Source organism: Euleptes europaea, chromosome 17 (genome assembly GCF_029931775.1).
Source record: "Euleptes europaea isolate rEulEur1 chromosome 17, rEulEur1.hap1, whole genome shotgun sequence".
In the NCBI taxonomy this organism is placed as follows: Eukaryota; Metazoa; Chordata; class Lepidosauria; order Squamata; family Sphaerodactylidae; genus Euleptes; species Euleptes europaea.
This window is the reverse complement of record NC_079328.1, coordinates 15,817,695-15,838,809: the sequence shown is the minus strand read 5'-3', so window position 1 is coordinate 15,838,809 and position 21,115 is coordinate 15,817,695. Positions and strand designations below refer to the sequence as shown.

The 21,115-nt window shown below is 45.2% G+C and overlaps 1 protein-coding gene across 1 annotated transcript; it reads right to left on the bottom strand.

The window, feature by feature from the left end:
- Positions 1-3,369: 3,369 nt before the first annotated feature.
- On the bottom strand, positions 3,370-7,023 carry BANF2 (BANF family member 2). Its single transcript, XM_056862873.1, has 2 exons — positions 6,898-7,023; positions 3,370-3,516 (listed from the first exon to the last, which is right to left on the bottom strand). Exons 1-2 carry the CDS (start codon positions 7,021-7,023, stop codon positions 3,370-3,372), a joined length of 273 nt encoding a protein of 90 aa, XP_056718851.1.
- Between the last annotated feature and the right edge of the window lie 14,092 nt (positions 7,024-21,115).

The following is a 21,115-nucleotide window of genomic DNA, read 5'->3' as shown; positions in this document are numbered from 1 at the left end:
ACTGTGTGAAATGGCAAAATCCACTTGCAAACGATCATTAAAGTGCACTGAAAGTGGATCGAAAGTGCATTATTCAGCATGTGTGAAAGAACCCTAAGTCTGCAGTGCTCTCCAAACGAGAGCAGACAAAAGGCCTCATGACCGACGCATCCCCTTTTCTGTTTTTTACCAGCTTTGAAAGACTTGAGGTTGTACGTTATTAAATTGACTAATTACGACCAATTTATCAACTACCCTTTACTCAGAAGTGCATTTATTTAAAAATCATCCAGATTGTAATGCTGATGTTAATAATTTCCTTGTTATTGTGTTAATGAAGCACAGAATTGTGAACACACAACAAATTAGATTAGAAGATACGAAGAACCCAAACCATGCTTAAAATCGAGTTTGCCTGATTTATTGAAAAACATGTACCCCAGCTTACAATACAGAAAGCAATGCTTTAAAAAAAACTGGGGCCTTTTATGCAGGGACGTTTCCCTGCGGTCACCCTTGCCGACTGCTTCGGGGCTTCCTTTTGATTATGCATGCCTTTTCCGCCCATCAGCGGTCGCTTTGCTCTCCCCACGCGTTTTGCCTGTGTTTTCCAGATGCTGTTTTAGTAGGGTTGCCATGTCCCTCTTCACCACTGGCAGGAGGTGTTTGGGGCGGAGCCTGAGGAGGGCGGGGTTTGGGGAGGGAAGCTAGTAATAGCAGGCGATCTCCAGCTAGTACCTGGAGGTTGGCAACCCTTCACCTGGCTGAGGCATTTATTTGTAATCAACGGGCATTTTTACCCAGGACGTTTTTCCAGCGGTGATTTTATCATATATGGCATTTCCACTTCATGAGAGTGGAAATAATTCATTCTTGTCAATGAGATCCAGCTTCTCCTGGCAACCCAAAAAGATAAGAATCAAGTTTGCACATGGCGTTCTTCACCAGCCTGAGAACCCTCACCACATTAGTCTGGGAGAGCCATCTGAAATGATCCATACAGTCTGGGTGAGCAGATGTTTCTAATCACTTTGGCAATGGACTGACCCTCACTGACATTCCCAGCTGGGTGGGACAACAGAGTCTTTTTCCTGAGATGGCGACTTGTTAAATACTCCTTGGGACAGTTACTCTCTTGGCCTTCTCTACCCGCACAGCATTGTTGGAAAAATAAAATATGTAGAGGAGGGCCCACATATGGCACACCAATACCCAATAACTTAGCCCAGAGGTTCCAAACGTTTTGAGTCATGGGGCACTTTTCAGGAGAGAAATTCATCACGGAGCACTAATTTTCACCTAGCACCTACATATTAAACTGAATGACAGTAGTATTTTTCTTTCCAATCCCTTCATGGAGCACTAGGAGATGTTTCACGGAGCACTAAGTGCTCCACGGAGCACAGTTTGGAAACCTCTGCAGGCTTAGCCCAATATCTTTCAAAATTTTATCTTGTTGATTTTTTTTGGTGCTGTCAAGTCACAGCTGATTTATGATGACCCCTGGTGGGGTTTTCAAGGCAAGAGATGTTTGGAGGTAGTTTGCAAGTGCCTGCCTCTGTGTCCCAACCCTGGTATTCTTTGGAGGTTGCCCATCCAAATACTAACCAGGGCCAACCCTGCTTGGCTTCTGAGATCTGATGAGATCAGGCTTGCCTGAGGATATCCAGATCAGGGCAAAAACATATTTGCCGTCAAGTCACAGCTGACTTATGGTGACCCCGTCGTAGCCTGTGCTACTGAAATTAAAAAGTGACAGTTTAAAAAGTATTTGTTCTTTTGAGCACTGCAGACTTCTCGTTCTAGGTTGGCTGCTAAAACAACCAGCCATATTTCCAAATAAGAATAGTTGATCGATGTCAGACCATTTTTGCAATCCTCTAAAAAAAAGAAAAAAAGCATCTGAAAATTTGGAGCCACTCCCAATACAGACCAGGGCTGTGGCATGAGAAGAGGGGTGTTAATCCTGTTCCCTCACTCCATATTGTCACTCTCACCATCCCCCCACCCTCCTGGTGGAAACGTAGTCACGAGGTCAGGAAAAGAGTGTGGGGAAGAAGGCTCTATGTTATGGGCTCTTACTCTGTGTTATGACCCCAATCTAAAGCTGTTATTTAGAAGAAGAAGAGTTGGTTTTTATACCATAAGGACTCTCAAAGTGGCTTACTATCGCCTTCCCTTCCCCTCCCCGCAACAGACACCTTGTGATGTAGGTGGGGCTGAGAGAGTTCGGAGAGAACTGTGACTGGCCCATGGTCACCCAGCAGGCTTCATGTGGAGGAGTGGGGAAACAAACCTGGTTCACCAGTAGGGTTGCCAGGTCCCTCTTTGCTACCGGCAGGAGGTTTTTGGGGCGGAGCCTGAGGAGGGTGGGGTTTGGGGAGGGGAGGGACTTCAATGCCATAGAGTCTAATTGTCAAAGCAGCCATTTTCTCCAGGTGAACTGATCTCTATTGGCTGGAGATCAGTTGTAATAGCGAGAGATCTCCAGCTACTACCTGGAGGTTGAGGAAAAAATAGACACCACTGTACAAATATCAACAGATTTGGAAATTAGTACAGGAGCGAAACACTACTTAAAATTCTTCTTCCACAGACTAATCTCATGTAGTACAATGGATGCCAACAGTAATGGAGGATACGGCCATTTCAAATTCTTGGCAATTTAACAATTCTTCTTCAGTCCTTCAAAAGGCATCTTGCAGCATTTTCTACCTAGTTTTCATTTCAAATTGTAGGTTATAATGTATGTCCCACCACGGGTAACATTCAGATACCGGTCCCAAGAAGGGTAACGAAGCTCAGTGTGGAAATGTAGTACATGAGATTAGTCTGTGGAAGAAGAATTGGTACCCTGCTTTTGGGACATTTGAAAATATGAATGTCTATGAATGACTTTTTGTAGGTTTTTTTGTGTACATAATGTCTCATATTGTATGTAATTGCACGTAGCTATTTATAAATCTATTTCGCACTTTGTTTAAGTAGTGTTTCGCTCCTGTACTAACTACCTGGAGGTTGGCAACCCTCTTCACCAGATTAGAGTCCGCCACTCATGTGGAGGAGTGGGGAATCAAACCTGGTTCTCCAGATTAGAGTGTACCACTCCTAACCACTACACCACACTGGCTCAGATTTGTGGCCATGGATCTCCCAACATCTCACCTCCTTCGAACCTCATTCTGTACAGCACCCTACACTAAAGGTGCTACGTACAATAATAATGAACAAAGTACCTGTGAAGTTGGAGCACTGTATAAATCACTAATAATTTACAATTTGTGAGACGTAATGTTTGATTCAGGAATACCAAGGCTGTTGCTCGAAGCTGTTTATTCCAGGCCGTGGCGATAACTTTTTAAAAGAGCGATCCCCTATCCAAGCGCTGCTTTAAACGAATGTGTAACACCACTCCAAGAGACACAGAGCGCACTGCTCAGCTTCGAAGCTGTTGGCTCCATAACAGGACTTCAGCCATTTTTGAAACGGAGCACATTGCTTCTTTAAGAGCAGGAACTGGCCCAGGAGGATGTAGGCCTGGAAGAGAGGGAAGCCGAACGAGTGTCATTTCCCCTCGAGCTGACGTTAACACTGATGCTGCTACCCCTCTCCCATGTTTCGAGTCCGCGTGGCAGTTTTTAGCATGTAGGATCGACTGGTCCAGAGTGATCAGGGGCCGAATCCACACTAGAATGTGGGTGGTGGTAGTGGAAAGAGTCATCAAGTCGCAGCTGACTTATGGCGACCCCAAGGGGTTCTCAACGCAAGAGACTAACAGAGGTGGTTTGCCATTGGCTGCTTGTGTGTAATAAATGTAATAAACAAACAAATAAATACAAAAATACGTTTGAAAAGAAGGAGTTAAACAACCCCTGAAAGTTTGAAAGCAAGAACTGAGTATATTCATTACTTTCCAGGAGCCAAGGATTGTTGTAGATAATCAAGGTTTAGTTGAGAAAAAAACAAGGGGAAATGAGAGGGGAAAACCCATCCTACCCTCTCCCTATCTGTATTCACCCAGTAGTTTAAGTATCCAGGGGGAGCAGGAAACGAGCAGAACATGTGGTGACACCTCCTAAGAAAACATTGGCCATTTATTCACGGCTGTTTCCTCGTGGTCACCCCACCCACTACTTCGGGGCTTTGCACGGAAACATGCGGGGGTAGCAAAGCCACCTCTGAAAAGTCTGAAAATGCATAAAACTATCCCCAAGGGGGGAAATTTACAGCAACGCGATCACTAGCAATTAATATGTAAGATGCTTGACTGTGGAATCTTACATATTAATTCACTGGTTCCCTACCGGGGGTCCGTGGACCCCCAGGGGTCTGCGAGAACTAAATTAAGGTCCGCGAAACAAAGTTTTAAACCCATAATAAATTAATATTTTCAATTAAAAGTTCTATATTATAAATATATATATATATTCAAATATTATTCTAAGTTTAATGTTTAACTAACAGTTATGATTAAAGTTTATTTTCAAATTCTCGGAATGTTTATTTTGAACCTTGGGGTCCCTGCACCGAACAAAAAAGTCCTAGTGGTCCCTGGTCAAAACAAGGTTGGGAACCACTGTATTAATTGCTAGTGGTCGCGTTGCTGTATATTTCCCCCCTTGGGGATAGTTTTATGCATTTTCAGACTTTTCAGAGGTGGCTTTGCTACCCCCGCATGTTTCCGTGCGTTTCCCCCGCGTTTTCTGATGCTGGCTAGACACGAATCCAGAAAATGCGGGCGCAGAAATGCATGGAAACACGCAGGGAGAGCGAGGCAACCTCTGATGGTCAGAAAATGCAAGCATAAGCAAAGCAAAGCCCCAGAGTAGTCAGCGGGGTGACCACGAGGAAACAGCCATGCAAAAATGTCCATTGTGACTTTTTTGGGGGGGGGGGGGAATCCACCGGAGAATAGACGTAGGAGGGAGGATCCAGACTCCCAACTTGGCCAGGCAAGCATCCCCTTACAACAGAATCAGCTTGCTCAAGGAGAATGTTGGAAATAGAACATCCTAAAAGACCCGTGGCGTAGAGTGGTAAGCTGCAGTACTGCAGACCAAGCTCTGCTCACGACCTGAGTTCGATCCCAACGGAAGTTGGTTTCAGGTGGCCGGCTCATGGTTGACTCAGCCTTCCATCCTACCAAGGTCGGTAAAATGAGTGCCCAGCTTGCTGGGGATAAAAGGAAGACGACTGGGGAAGGCACTGGCAAACCACCCCGCAAACAAAGTCTGCCTAGTAAACGTCGGGATGTGACATCACCCCATGGGTCAGGAATGACCTGATGCTTGCACAGGGGACCTTTACCTTTACCTTCAAAGACTTGTGCATCTATAATCAAGGAACAGTGTAAGGAAACAGTAGAAGTGTACATCTCCTGATCCTAATTTCCATCTGTCAGTTCAAGATGCTACAAGCTTTGAAGGGCTCTGAAGCTAAGAGACTAGGGGTGAAGGAAATATACTCCATCTTAATTAATCGTCCCTTCCGAAAAGGGTGCTTTCACCTGTGAAGTGGGCAAAACTCATAGGAGTTTGAAGTATTCTAAAATAGGAGGGGGAAACCATTTAGTGCAGCTCAGTGGGAGGCAGATCCCCAGACCCCTTCCCAAATTCAGTGCAAATATAATGATGTTAAAATCATTATGGCTATGCAAACAGGAACGAAGGAGCAAGCGAGTGGGGGGATGGAATTTCCCTTTTGCATTGGGACCGTTAATAGGCATTTTTAAAGTCGCATTTAAAAAAAGAGCTTTGAGCGAGTATCAAAATTGACCATGCATAAATGGCCCAGGAGTTTTGGAACGGCTGCTAATCATCGACTTCCTGTTTTTCTCAAGCCTGGTTTGATACAGTCAAAATGTATTTGTAGGAAGTGTGTTTGTGTCTATCAAGTACAGGAAGTAGGGTTGCCAGGTCCCTCTTCGCCACTGGCGGGAGGTTTTTGTGGCGGAGCCTGTGGAGGGCGTGATATGGGGAGGGAGGGGACTTCAATGCCACAGAGTCCATTTGCCAAAGTGGCCATTTTCTCCAGGGGAACTGATCTCTATGGGGTGGAGATCAGTTGTAATAGCTGGAGATCTCCAGGTAGTACCTGGAGGTTCTTACAAGACAATATACCTATGCTGGATACAATGTAATTACAACTATCAATAACAGCACGAGGCTCACTCTATATATCAAGTAAACTTTTACTGACTAAAGTAAACAGAGTTCAAAAACTTATTCCCATGCCTATAATAATCACAAAGTGAAAATATATTTGTAAAGGTCCCCAAAGGGATAATATCACCAAAGTAGGTAAGTCCACACGAGTAGAGGTTGCGTCACCCCACTGTGGTAAGTCCAAATGAAAAGGAGGTTGCTTCACCCCAAACGATAAATCCAACAAGGTTGCACGGAACCAACAAAAGCGCCGAAGAACTAGGAAGAGAGGTTGCACAGAACAACAGGAGTGCCAGGAAGAACCAGGAAGAGACGACCCCTCTAGATCGATAGTCGTTTCGCAAAACGTTTCTTCTTCAGTCAGTCTTCTTAATATACATGTATTATTGGGCATACAAGCCTCACTGCATGAGCTGACGGGACCCTCACGGGTTCTCCTATCCTTCACAGAGAGGTTCACTTGATATATACAGTGAGCCTCGTGCTGTTATTGATAGTTGTAAGTACCTGGAGGTTGGCAACCCTAACTGGAAGATATGTGTTTTTTGCAGACCCTGCCCATATCATTTTCCTTGCATCAGACCCTCCCCAGCGGCCATTCCCCCTTCTTGCCACCACAGTGCTGTGTAGGTGGGGAAAAGCCCTCATCCTAGTAGCATCCAAGATGGGGCAAACAACTGATGTGGGAAATCCCGGGGAGGCTGCTTGTTCTGCCAAAGCAGATTGTACGGCTTCCATCCGAGCCAGTTCTTACCTTGTCAAAGCCTTTGGCAGCTAGTTTTGCTCCAAGCGCCTCATTGATACCATCAACTGCTGTAATAGGTTTGTCCCCCATAGGCTCACTCACAAAGTCCTGATACTTCCTGGTTCTGATGGCCATGGTCTAGAATACCAGGAGAAGAGAGGAGAAAGGAGAAAATACAAAGAAATACAATGACAACCACAGGAGTACGCCACGTTGCTTGTTTTTGTGTGGAGGTTCTAGCAGGGGAGCGCAGCTATTGTATACCCTTGACCGAAGAATGGTACTCTCCTATCTGGGATGGTTGTCCTCTTCCACTGAGCGCACAGCTTTGGGAGGGACGCACATGGAGGGGTGAGGGAGGGAGAGGACACCCGCCTAGCCAGCCAGATCAGCCGAATCAACCCTGGCAATCAATGGGGTGACAGATGTCGCAGCCAGATCGCCCTCACATCCGCTGCTAATAAAACACGCTCCCCATCAAATTTAGGGATATCTTTTGACTTTTATCAGCCCTCCCCATACGTATCTCACCTGTGTGATCCTTCTCAACGTAGAGCCATTTCTCTGGCCAGATTTAACGTCTTGCCATCTGCGCTACTCAAAGGCAGATTTCGGAAAATCCCTCTGTCTGGCAGGCTTTGCCCTTGTGGCAACAATTGTACTGAAACAGTTGCTCATGTCTTATTTTATTGTAGTTTCTACACAGAATCTCGTAACGAACTTTTAAGACCCCTGTTGGTTAATAGACAGAATGTCTCAGATTCTTTTAACATTTCCTATTTATTGAACAGTCGTTCGCCCCAAATATTGGAGATGGTGGCAAAGTTTTAAAAGATTGTTTTAAAAGCCTGCCAAACAGTTAATTAGATGGCAGTATCAACAAACAGCGCTATTTGATGTAACTGTCTTTTAACTATACTATAAAGGGCACTTTTTAATATCTCCATTCTTTTTGTACCCTTCTGTATTATGTTTTCATGCCAATAAAGGAATGATGATGATATGCCACGTTGCTTCATAGTAGCCCAAGAAGGCTTAGGCAGTGAATTGTTACTGGGATAGTATTAATGTGATTCAATTGTTTACTTATTTCATTTACAGTCCACCTTTCTTGCTGAAACACAAGGTGCATTAACAACTAAAAGACAATGCCATTAAAAACAGTACATACCAACCAACAACATTAGAGAGCAATGCACTAAAAACAGTGCCTTGGAGAACAATGTACATATAATAAGCAGAGTTGTACAACTGGATGACAAAATCAAAGCTCAATGCAGAACAAAGCAGAGAAAGGCACTGCCCTTGTCAACATTCAAGCAAAGATCATCAACTAAAGCCACCAGCACTGTCTCCATTCCATAGGCTGACCTGAAGCTGGACTGGAAGGGATCTAGCCAGGATAGACAAGGATCAAGCGTACAAGGGAGTGGTGTCCACAGATCCCAACATCCTGTCAATGGTGTCCACAGATCCCAACATCCTGTCAACATCCATCAGAATAACCAGGGTGACGTGGGACCAGACCCTGCCTGAGCTAGCTGACCAATAGTAGCGGACTAGAGAGCCAACATGACATAGTGGATAAGAGCAGTGTGCTCTAATCTGGAGAACCGGGTTTGATTCCCCACTCCTCCACATGAGCGGCAAACTCTAATCTGGTGAACCGGGTTGGTTTCCTCACTCCTACACATGAAGCCAGCTGGGTGACCTTGGACTAGTCACAGTTCTCTCCGAACTCTCTCAGCCTCACCTATCTCGCAAGGTGTCTGTCGTGGGGAGAGTAAGGGAAGTCAACTGTTTTGAGACTCCTTAAAGGTAAATTGCTTTGGCAATTGGACTCTGTGGCATTGAAGTCCCTCCCCTCCTCAAACCCCGCCCTCCTCAGGCTCCGCCCCAAAACCCTCCCGCCAATGGTGCCGAGGGACCTAACAACCCTAGGTGGAACATGGACTCCACTTTTCTTTTTATAATCTGTTCCACAAGCTTTTTTGTACCAGTTCTAGCAGCTGCTTTATGAATAGAGTTGCCAGGTCCCTCTTCACAACCGGCGTGAGGCTTTTGGGGTGAAGCCTGAAGAGGGAGGGTTTTGGGGACAGGCGGGAGTTCAATACCATAGAGTCCAATTGCCAAAGTGGCCGTTTTCTCCAGATGAACTGACCTCTATCGGCTGGAGATCAGTTGTAATAGCAGGAGATCTCCAGCTAGTACCTGGAGGTTGGCAACCTTATTTATGAAACAATTTCATGTGTATCAATGGCCTTTTATGCTCGGGTTGTTTCCTTCACCATCACTCCCGGATTATTTCTGGGCTTCACGTTTATAATGCACGTCTTTTCCAATTTTTAGAAGTCACTTATTTCTCTCCCCGCATTTCCCCCGTGTTTTCTGGATACTGTTTTTGGCATTAAAATATTCTCCCACTGATTTCTGTCTATTGTGATTTTTGATGTCAGATATATTTCCATTTATTCTTTTGCGTAGGGACTGGCCAATTTGTTCAACATAGATAGTAGAAGGGCATTGTTGACACTTGATGGCTGCATGATGAGCAAGTGAATGAGCCTTAGGTGGTGTGACTGGTGTTGTTAGGACAGGAGATTGGGTTGTTAGAGCGTATATGGGGACAAAATTGGCATCTTGGTTTCTTCCAGTACCTAGTCCTGGAGACCTTGTCTGTTAAGTTATTGTAAGTGAGAAGTTAAGGCTGTGGGCTGCCTGTGGTCAAGAACAGGTCTGCCTCCCAGTATATGTCTGAAAGGAATATCATTACCCAGCACAGGTTGTAGGTTATTAATGATGTGTTGAACCAATCTGAGGTGAGCTGTGACCACCAGTGGTGTTCTGTTTCATTTGGGCCTATCTCATAACAGGTTATCCTTGGGTACCAATCTGGTTTCTATTATTGTAACTGAGATGTAAGTATAGATAGATTTTATTGTATTTACATCATTGTGTTGCTAGACGTTATGTCAATAGACTTACTTAACTTGTGACAGATTTATTATATTTGTTCAGTTTAACCTGTTGGTTTTGTATAATGCTAAGGAAAATTCTGTCTGAAAAACTGATCACATCTGGTTCCATAAAGACTATGCAATTGATGAAATAACAGAAGTTCTAGAGATCTCAAACTAGCTTTATTAATTATCCTGTCCTGAGATATATGGTCTAGAAAAAGCTTACTGAGAAAATAATTTACTTATTATTGTGACATAGATCCCTATGCAACTCTGGGGCAAACCTGTGACTGACCAGGTAATAAATTGTCCAATCTTCTTGTAGTTTATGAACTGTATTGGCTTTTTATTATACATTTTAATATTTTTGGGTCTGCTTGGTTCTTGTACTTTTAAATTCTGTATGGTCTTTGTATTTTTTCCCTTTTAATTTATGTTCTCTCTCATGTTACAATTGTTATAGTCTTTGGCAATCAGCAATAAATAAACCTAACCTGTGATTAAGCTGCTGAAATAGTTTTAAAACTAAAAAAAAAATACAAACCCTAGTTAAATAATTCATTTCCCATATTATAAGAAGGTTGGGGAAATTGTGGATATATGGGATGGAGCCTGAGGTGGGAAGGGGAAGGAGTGAGCTCATCTGAGATGTGTTGCCATCTGAGATGTGTTGTCCATCTTCCAAAGCAGCCATTTTCTCCAGGGGAACTGATATCTGTAATCTGGAGATGTTATAATTCCAGAACTTCAGGCGCTACCTGGAAGTTGGCAACCCTAGAGAGTACTTTAATGTAGAACATACGAAAGGCCATGCTGGATCAGACCAAGGTCCATCAATTCCAGCAGTCTGTTCACACAGTGGCCAACCAGGTGCCTCTAGGAAGCCCACAAGCAAGACGACTGCAGCAGCATTATCCTGCCTGTGTTCCACGACACCCAATATATTAGGCATGCTCCTCTAATACTGGAGAGAATAGGGATGCATCATGACTAGTATCCATTTTGACTAGTAACCATGAATACCCCTCTCCTCCATGAACATGTCCACTCCATGAACAATTTACCACTAACGAAGCAATTCTATGCTTGTTCAGAAGTCCTCTGAATTCAACAGGAATTAGTCCCAAGCAAGTATGTATTGGTTTGCAGGCTGAAGAAGGTTCAGTTTTCCTGGGCGAGGGGCAACAACAGTAGGAATACCCAATCCAGAAGAGAAATCCTGCCACATGCCCCCCTTTCCTAAAAGCCACCACTGAACTCACTAATCAGAAGAGCCTTTCCCCTTAAGTATTTTGCTGAACAACTGAAGGAGTTGCCTTCTGCCACCATTCTTCTTCTTCAACTCAGAGCCAAGGAAAAGGCTGCCGGAAAATATACCCCCCCCTTCACACTAAGAGAAGCACCTCTCTTCACTCTACTGCTGCATTCCCAGAAATCCTCCTCTCTAGCCTTTCCCTTCTTGTTAACAGAAAACAGCTTCCTTCTTCTGGATTTGAAGACTGTCCTGAGTAAAATAGGCATGTGTAAAAAACAAAAAAGCACCCTCAATCCATTTTATCATACAGAGCTGATTCTTAATGGGGGCTGTGGTTTAGTGGCAGAGCCTCTGCTTGGCATGCAGAAGGTCCCAGGTTCAATCCCCAGCATCTCCAGTTAAAGGGACTAGGTAAGTAGGCGATGTGAAAGACTTCTGCCTGGAGAGCCACTGCCAGTCAGAGTAGACAGTACTGACTTGGACCAAGGGTCTGATTCAGTACAAGGCAGCTTCATGTGTTCATGTGGGGGGAAATTAGAGAATGTAAAGAGGCAGTTCACTTACAGTGCGATCCCAAGGAGGGGGTGAGGTTGCTGACTTATGGCAACCCTCCCATAGGGTTTTCAAGGCAAGAGACGTTCAGAAGTGAGTGATTTGCCATTGCCTGCCTCATGTTCCTGGCATTCCTTGGAGGTCTCCCATCCAAATACTAGCCAGGGTCGAGGCTGAGAGTATGTGACGGGCCCAATGAGCTTGGACTGGAGTAATTCTCCTTACCATTGCACTGTCATTTGAGCCTAAGCAGCCATCAGAGATATGGGTCAGTTTTTCTTCCCCCTCTCATCGATTCATTGATCAATCAGAGACTTAGAGGGAGCCATAGGCCAATGGCTCCCTCTTGGGAGGACGATGACATCAGTCACAGGACAAGAAGCGGTGAAGCCAGAATTACTGCGTTAAGGCCATGCCTCTGGGCAGCAGACCGAAAGAGTATATCCCAGCCCAGAGCTGGAAACCCTATGACCCCCCATACACTGAAGACCAGTACCTTAGAAGACAGAAACAAGCTGGAAAACTGGGCTGAAACTAACAACATGAAATTCAACAGGGATATATGGTTTGGCAGTAGGACAGGTAGAAAGAATCTCGGGATTGCAGCTGATCACTAGATGAATGTGAGCCAGCTACCAAGAAAGCTAAGACAATTGTAGTCTGTGCTAATGAAAGTCGAATATCCAAGTCACAGAAAATAACAATTCTACTCCATTCCGTTCTAGCTAGACCTCAACGGAAATATCTATTCAGTTAGGGGCATCGTGCTTTAAGAAAAATGTAGACAAAGTGGAATGTATTCAGAGGACAGCAGCCAAGATTTTCTGGGGTCTAGAAAGGCTGTGGAAAGACTGAAGGAACTGGGTACCTTTACCCTGGAAAAGAGAGGACTGAGGGGAGATGTGATTCTTCATTTAGCCCGGAAGATGGCTCCTTATCTTTGCTTGGTCAGTATGGCCATATAGATCCATGCCTCTGGAACCTCAAAGCTAGACTACTGTAATACACTGTACATTGGTCTCCCCTCAAAGTCAACTTGGAAACTCCTGATGATACAGAATGCCAACAGCTTGGTTATTATTAGGAGTTAATTGGAGCATGTATGTCACACCTATTCTGTAGCCACGCCATTCGTTACCCATCAGATACCAGGTTCAGTTCAAGGTACTGGTTATCGCCTGCAAAGCCCTTCATGACCTTGGGCTCACATACCTACTTGTCCAAGAACATAGTGGAATTGCGTGCAATTTCCTTCAACAGTTTCAGATTAAAGCTTAGTTATGTTCAAAATCTTTTAAGTAAGCATGAGCTGCTTTAGCTTTTAAAAGTATGCATATAGTTTAACATTTTTATGGATCAACATGCACAAATCACTTCTTGCGTCTACAGGAAACAACATTTATACACATTTATAAAAATATACAAAACTTGTTTATTAATCTCTTTACCACATTACTTACAGAAGTATTTGATTTACATCCTTCCCTCACTTAACTCCATTTGTTGTAGCATCCTTTTTCCATTGAACAGCCTGATGTTTTTGAAATGCTGTGTCTTAGGTGTATATAAACCTCCTTAACATTCTGCAACCAGTCTGTCTTGTTTGGTAAAAAGTGTGCATAATATGCTTTTATATTTTCCTTTAATTTTTCCAAACACAGCAACTTATGCAAAGGCAGCTGCATGGTTAGTCTAAGAAGCCCTGTGGTGGCATCAATTAACAAGGACAGCTGTTGCCATATTTCAACATGTGGTACTTTAATATTATTAGTATTTATTCAAAGTACAGGTCAACGTGTTCCAAAGTCTATTTCCTTAGCATGCGTATACAGGATATTTTGTTAAATGCAAAGAAAATAAAGTTTTTTAAAAATCCAAAAAGTGTGCATATTAATATTTATTTTAAAAACGAGAAATATTTTTAGTGTTTAAAGATGTATTTTATAAAAAAACAAACATTTTTCTTTAGATCTATTTTGCATATTTTTGGTAAAGAAAAAGTAAATTTTCCTTTTATTGGAAACAGAAAGGAAGTATTTGAGCAGAAAAGGTTTACTTCATAGTTGTCATATGATGTTGAGAATTGGCAGTGATTGGGGAATGCTCTAGGAAAATGATGAACACCTATCAGTGTTCCTCATTTGGACATTTTCCATCTCCCCTCAGCCCAAGTGGGCGTAATTGTATGACAAAAAGACATTCTGATTCACTGATTCCTTTTCTCTCTGGCTGCAAAATTCTCTGTATAACCATCCTGTCACATATTACAGTGGTGGCTAGGGTGGCTAGGGGGGAGGCTGCATTGGGAACCTTTAACATCCTTGTTCTTTCCTGCTGTTTCTCCGGCCGATGTTCAGTTCACCGGGAGCAAATGGCCGCTTTGGCAATTATACACTCTGTAGGGTTGCCAGGTCCCTCTTCGCTCCCGGCGGGAGGTTTTGGGGGCAGAGCCTGAGGAAGGTGGGGCTTGGGGAGGGACGTCAAGGCCATAGAGCCCCATGGCCAAAGCGACCATTTTTCTCCAGGTGAGCTGATCTCTATCGGCTGGAGATCAGTTGTAGTAGCAGGAGATCGCCAGCTGGTACCTGGAGATTGGCAACCCTAACTCTCTGGCATTGAAGTCCCTGCCCTTGCAAAACCCCGCCCACCTCAGGCGCCACCCGCAAAACCTCCTGCCGGTGGCGAAGAGGGACCCGGCGACCCTAAATATATGGGGTGTGGCCTGGGCCGCCGCTGCTGATTCTGTCGGCTTAACAGTTGTCACAGGACTGCGTGCCCCTGATGGCTGCAGCTTCAAGCAGGAACCAGCTCGGTGGTGTCAGAGAAGCTGGATGCTAATGGGGTTCACAGCAATGTTCAGATGCCTGGGGTGGTGGTCAAGTGACCCCTCTGCTGCCCAAGCTCTCTAAGGCCTCCATCTCTTGGAGGAGGAGGAGAAGCCCAGGAGAAGAAGAGTTAGGTTTTTTATGCATGGGAATTTTACCTGAGGTTCGTTGCTGGCTGGACCCACACTTTCCTGTTGGGAGTCTCTGCACCAGCAGTCTCCAAGCTCAAATCAGGAAGTATTTGAATCCCCGCCCCTCGAAATGCTGCTTCGTAATTGGCTGTAGTGAGAGAAAAGTTCCCTCCCCCCCCAACCCAATTGCCACCTAAAAAAGCATTTGAAGAACATAAAGCAAAAACAGAGCAATCTGAAAAGAAGGGGGGGGGATCCAAGCCTCGGTTTTAAAAAGCCTTTCTTCGGCTCAGAGGAAGCTGGAAGTATTTGAATCCCCGCCTCTGGACTTGCTGCTTTGTAATTGGCGGTGAGCGAAACCAAGCTTGCGCCTCTTGCACTTTGCCTTATGCGTGGAGATTTTACCCGGGCTGAGCTCAGGGGAGAGGGAAGGGTCGAGTTAACAGAGGAACGGGAAGGTCCAGGATTTGTGAGGGCTGGCAGCGAGGTCATCTCTAATGGAGGGGAGATTCATGCATAACTCCAAGAAACAACCAAGACAGATGGGGGGGGGGGGAATGAAAGTGTGTGCAAGTACCCATGCATAAGCGACCTTAGTTTATATACCCCGCTTTTCTCTACTTTTTAAGGAGTCTTATTTGCTTTTATACACTTTATCTTACGCCAATAAAGGCTACTTGACTTGACTTTAAGGGGTCTCAAACCCCTCCCCACAACAGACACCTTGTGAGGGAGGTGGGCCTGAGAGAGCTCTAAGAGAACTGGGACGTTAGACAGAGAAGGATCAGTGCCTTGATTGTCACAAGGAGCAACTGCTGTGGTTGCCGCTCATAGTAAAGAAGCCCTGGGAGAGATGCATTGGACAGTGCTAGCCGAATATTTCTCATAAAGGAGACAGTGGCTTTATCACTGCGGGACCCTGTCATCCTTACAAGGGTGTAAAGGTGGGATAATGATGACCACTTTTTTGTCCTAACTGTGCTCTTGTGCTCTTAATTTATTTATACCTGTCAGGCCTAGCCTGGGCTATGTGCAGAGGATGCCAGGCATAGTCTGACAGAGGATGTTGTGCTTTCTCCAGGTGCTGGCCAAGGTCAACTCTAACAACTGCCAACTATGTATTTTGACTCTGAACTTCGTGGGAATCTTACCTCGGTGGTATCCTGAGTTGTTCTGTGTTCTTTCATATATACCCAGCACCATGCTTTTAGTTCTCATTAGTGCCAACTTGATTCTTAGCTGCTGTTAACCTGTGGATTCTCCAATAAATCAACTCTCTTTTGGACTATTTGTCTGTGGATGTTGTTTATGGGATTGTCACGGGGCAAGTGATCACATTAAAGACATCCGCAAAGTCCTGGGATCCAAAGCAGCTTACAGCACTGTTCTCCCCTTCTGCGAGGGTTGCCAGGTCCCTCTTTGCCACCGGCGGGAGGTTTTTGGGGCAGAGCCTGAGGAGGGCGGAGGTTGGGGAGGAGAAGGGCTTCAATGCCATAGAGTCCAAATGCCAAAGCTGCCATTTTCTCCCGGTGAATTGATCTCTTGTCGGCTGGAGATCAGTTGTAATCGCAGGAGATCACCAGCTAGTACCTGGAGGTTGGCAACCCTACGTCCTGCGTTTTATCCTCGCAACAACCCTGTTAGGTAGGTTAGACTGAATGTGTGAGTGACTGATCCAAGGCCACCCAGAAAGCTTCCATGGAAGACTTGAGTTTGGAATCTGGGACTCCCAGGTCCTAGTCTGACTCTTTATAACCACTACACAGCGTTTTCAGGACAAGAGGGCCAACGTGGCATAGGGTTTAGAGCGCTGGACCTAAAACAGGGGACCCCAATGTGATGCCCGTGGGTGCTATGGTGCCCGCCAACACTTTTTTTGGTGCCCATCAAGGGTTTTTACGAATTGGGTGGGACAAGTAAGGCTTCAGGTTGACTATTGGAGACTTGATTATCTGTATAGATTTTTTTAAAATGTTGCCTTGGTTGCAGCTGCCACCACAGTGCATAGGGTTGCCAAGTCCCTCTTCGCCACCGGCGGGAGGTTTTTGGGGAGAGTGGGGTTTGGGGAGGGGAGGGACTTCAATGCCATAGAGCCCAATTGCCAAGGCAGCCATTTCCTCCAGGTGAACTGATCTCTATCGGCCGGAATTCAGTTGTAATAGCATGCATGAGATCTAGTATCTGGAGGTGGGCAAGCCTAACAGCACAAGGAGTTGCACTGTGTTACTGAAGTTAAGCTGTGGCAATCATTTTGTGGCTGGCTCCGCCTCCTGCGGCAGCCATTTTGTTGCTGCGCCCACCATGCCGTGTCAGAATTTCAAATGCGCCCACAGGCTCAAAAATGTTGGGGATCCCTGACCTAGGACAACCAAATTTGAATCCCCAATCTGCCTTGGCAGCTCACCAGGTGACCTTGCTGGAGCCCATCACAAGCTCTCAGTTTAACCTACCTTACAAGGATGTTGTTGTGAGGCTGAAGTAGAAGAGGGGAGAACAATGCGATAAGCTGCTGCGGGTCCCAATTAGGGAGAAAAGTAGGATTTTTTATTTTTAAGCTAAGAACAGAACATATAATTTAAGGGTGAATCCCCCGCCCCCCGAGTTAAGATAACTGTGTGGATAAAATTTACCTGCTCAGGTGGTGGGTCAGGCAACAGTGAGAAGCACTGGAGCAAAACTGATAACAAGGGGGCAACCCTGCAAACCCAACAAGAAACTCTGGTTTTTGACGTTCACAAGAACCTGGAAAGGAGCTGAGGAGAGGTAGAGAGAGTTTGCCCAGTTCTTGGCTGCCCTATGGAGGAGGAGGAGGAAAAGAAAGAAAGAAAGAAAGAAAGAAAGAAAGAAAGAAAGAAAGAAAGAAAGAAAGAAAGAAAGAAAGAAAGAAAGAAAGAAAAGGGTTGCCAACCTCCAGGTACTAGCTGGAGATCTCCTGCTATTACAACTGATCTCCAGCCGATAGAGATCAGTTCACCAGGAGACAATGGGTGCTTTGGCAATTGGACTCTATGGCATTGAAGTCCCTCCCCAAACCTCATCCTCCTTAGGCTCCGCCCCAAAATCTCCTGCCAGTGGCAAAGAGGGACCTGGCAACCCTAAGAAGAGTTGGTTTTTATATGCCAACTTTCTCTACCACTTAAGGAAGAATCAAACCGGCTTACAATCACCCCTTCCCCTAAAACAGACACCCTGTGTGGTAGGTGGGGCTGAGAGAGCTCAAACAGAACTGTGACTAGCCCAAGGTCACCCAGCTGGCTTCGTGTGGAGGAGTGAGGAACTAGAACTAATGGACTTCACAACAGAGCAGGGATTGGATTCCAGATCCTCCCAATCCAATTATACCATATTAACAGGAATATTTGACAAAGATTTGTGCTCACCACTTCCTTTCTTGCCACTGTATGGTTTTTGGATTGCTGGGAATGATGCTCTCTCCTTCCACCCCTGCCATCCAGACCTGTTCACAGAGGGAGTGGAGGGGGAGGCAGCTTATCTCCTGAAGGATGCAGAGGTAACAATGGGGCCGGCAACCAGCTGATGACAAACAACAATGCTGGCCGGTCAGGGGGGAGGTTGCATTGGGGACCTTAACATTCCTCTTCTTTCCAGGAAGGGCAGAGCTTTTATTTAAAAAGTACCTTATCACGCTCGGAAAAGTTGAGGGCAGCAGGAAAAGAGGAAGACCCCTGGCTCAATCAAGGAAGCCACGGCCCTCAATTTGCAAGATCTGAGCAAGGCTGTCAAAGATAGGACATTTTGGAGGACTTTGATTCATAGGGTCGATATGAGTCGGAAGTGACTTGACGGCACTTAACACACACACACCTTGTACTGGAACAGTCATTCCCTTTGGGCACGCAAAACAGCCTTTCAGTGTTAATGCAGAATTTCTTAGATGGGCACTGATAACTAAAGGAGGCTTGCTTATGGCTGTTGCACATGGTTACTATCCTTTGGGAGTAGGGTTGCCAGGTCCCTCTTCACCACTGGCGGAAGGTTTTTGGGGTAGAGGCTGAGGAGGCGGGGTTTGCGGAGGGAGGGACTTCAATGCCATAAGAGTCCAATTGCCAAAGCGGCCATTTTCTCCAGGTGAACTGATCTCCATCAGCTGGAGATCAGTTATAATAGCAGGAAATTTCCAGCTAGTGCCTGGAGATTAGTACAGGGGCGAACAAGTATTTTGAGGTGCAAAAAATATTTATAAGCTACTGTGTCTAAATAATTACGCACAAACAATTACACATACATATTGACAAAAATCTTATACATCCACTATACATCCCATCTCATGGACGGTAGTAGACAAAGGAATATATCTATACAAGAGTGCAATATCTCTCACTGTATGTACATCAGTCTTCTGTATAAGTATCATACAGGTAAGTGAGCAGTTCTAATAATTATAGATAGTTCAAGGAGGATTTGCTTCAAGGAAGATACAGCCGTTTCAAATTCTTTGGATTCTTCATCAGTCTTTCAAGCATATTCCTCTATATTGCACATCTCTAGTAATCAATTTCAAAGTGCTGCATGCATATCAGATCCCACGAAGGGTAACATTAGCAAATGTAACCATTGCCAGCTCCAGGTTAGGAGATTCCTGGAAATTTGGAGGCAGAACATGGGGAGGGCAGGGTTTGGAGACCTTAACAGGGAACACTGGCATAAAGCCCAACCTCCAAAGCAGCCATTTTCTCCAGGGGAACTGATCTCTGTTGGCTGGAGATCAGTTTTAATTCTGGAAGATCTCCAGCCCTCGCCTGGAGGTTGGCAACCCTACAGTGGGGCTTGGGCTCCCACCTGGAGTTTGGCTGCCCTAGAGGAAATAGGGGGAAAACATTCCAAATAGCATTGAACCCTGGGCAAATATATCTATGCACAAAAAGTCTTGGAGAACCATAAGTAGTTTTGAAGGTTTGTGGATAATGCCTACAGGGAGAGCAGTGTGGTATAATGGTTAAAGGTGTTGGACTAGGATATGGGAATCCCAGGTCCAAATCCCCATTCGCTAGGGTTGCCAGCTCCAGATTGGAAAATACCTTGAGATTTAGGGGGTGGAGCCTGAGGAAGGCAAGGTTTGGGGAGGGACTTAAATGGGGCATAAATGCCATGGAATTCACCTTCCAAAGCTGTCATTTTCTCCTGGTGAACTGATCTCGACCGTCTGGAGATCAGTTGTAAAAGCGGGAGGATCTCTACCCACTACCTGGAGGCTGGCAACCCTAGCCATGGTAGCAGTGGTGTTTTTACTCTCTCTTCTCGGCAGCCAGCTTGCTCTCCTACTGGCAGCCACAGTGTCTGTTTCAACCACCTGCCACCCACAAGACCTACTGGGCAACCGGCCTTGCCTACTGTATACCACAGTGGGGACTAGGGTTACCAACCACCATGGTGGTGGCTGGAGATCTCCTGCTATCCCAACTGATCTCCAGACTACAGAGATCAGTTACCCTCGAGAAAACGGCTGCTTTGGAAGGTGGACTCTATGGCATTGTACCCTGAGGTCCCTCCCCTCCCCAAACGCTGCATTCCTCAGGTTCCACCCCCAAAATATCCAGGTTCTTCCCAACCCAGAGCTGGCAACCCTAGTGGGTAACGGTGCATAGAAGAGCCCAATGTGGCTCCAGAGGCACTAAGTATTCCTATCTCCACAACAACATTTATTTTTTATTTTTGTATTTTATTGGACTTAATAGTCCTTCCTCTCTGGCATTCCTATCTCAACTCTCTCCCTCCCCAATAATCACCTTTTAAGTTGCTGGGGGGTGGGGGCTACTGCCTTCCCTGCATAAACATTTGTCAGGATAGGAAGGCATTAATGACAATAAGTAGAGCCCTGCTGGATCAGACCAGTGATTCATCTAGTCCAGCACCCTGTTTCACAGTAGCTAAACAGCTGTCCTAGAAGGTCAGCAAACAGAGTCTAAATCTGCCTTGTACTCTTGCCTTGAATTCTGATCTTACTTCTTCTACAGGGCTGTCTCTAAAACCCGCCAAAGAAAAGCCAAATTAATCAATTCTTCCAAGTTCGAATACTAAAAGGACCCTGAATTGTCAATCTGCTTCATCACAAACCTTTGGAGATTTATCTTCCAGCCTGTTTAATCTTTAACCAGTATTTAAATAAACCCAGTCAATATGCTGGAATAAATTGGAAGATGACCCATCTCGTTTCAGATCCACAAATGGCATCCTTTCAGGTGTCCCCAATATTGCTCTTCAAACACTGTTCAGGGCTGTGTGTCATCCCACACCTCAGAACCACATTAAAGCTGAAGATATACCTTTGTCTTCAAGAGTTGCAAGGCAGGGGAGATTGGATGACCACCATGCCCATGTCAAAACCTCCATAATCCTTCAGATGTCTTGGTCACTTTCAGTTTAACTGAAGAAATATGATCTTTCCAGCCTCAAGAGGTGCAAGAAATAAGCCCCAGATACATAAAAAACTTAACGGGCTCAATCAGCTGCCGGTTGGTACTTTTGTTGTGAAGAACGGGCCTG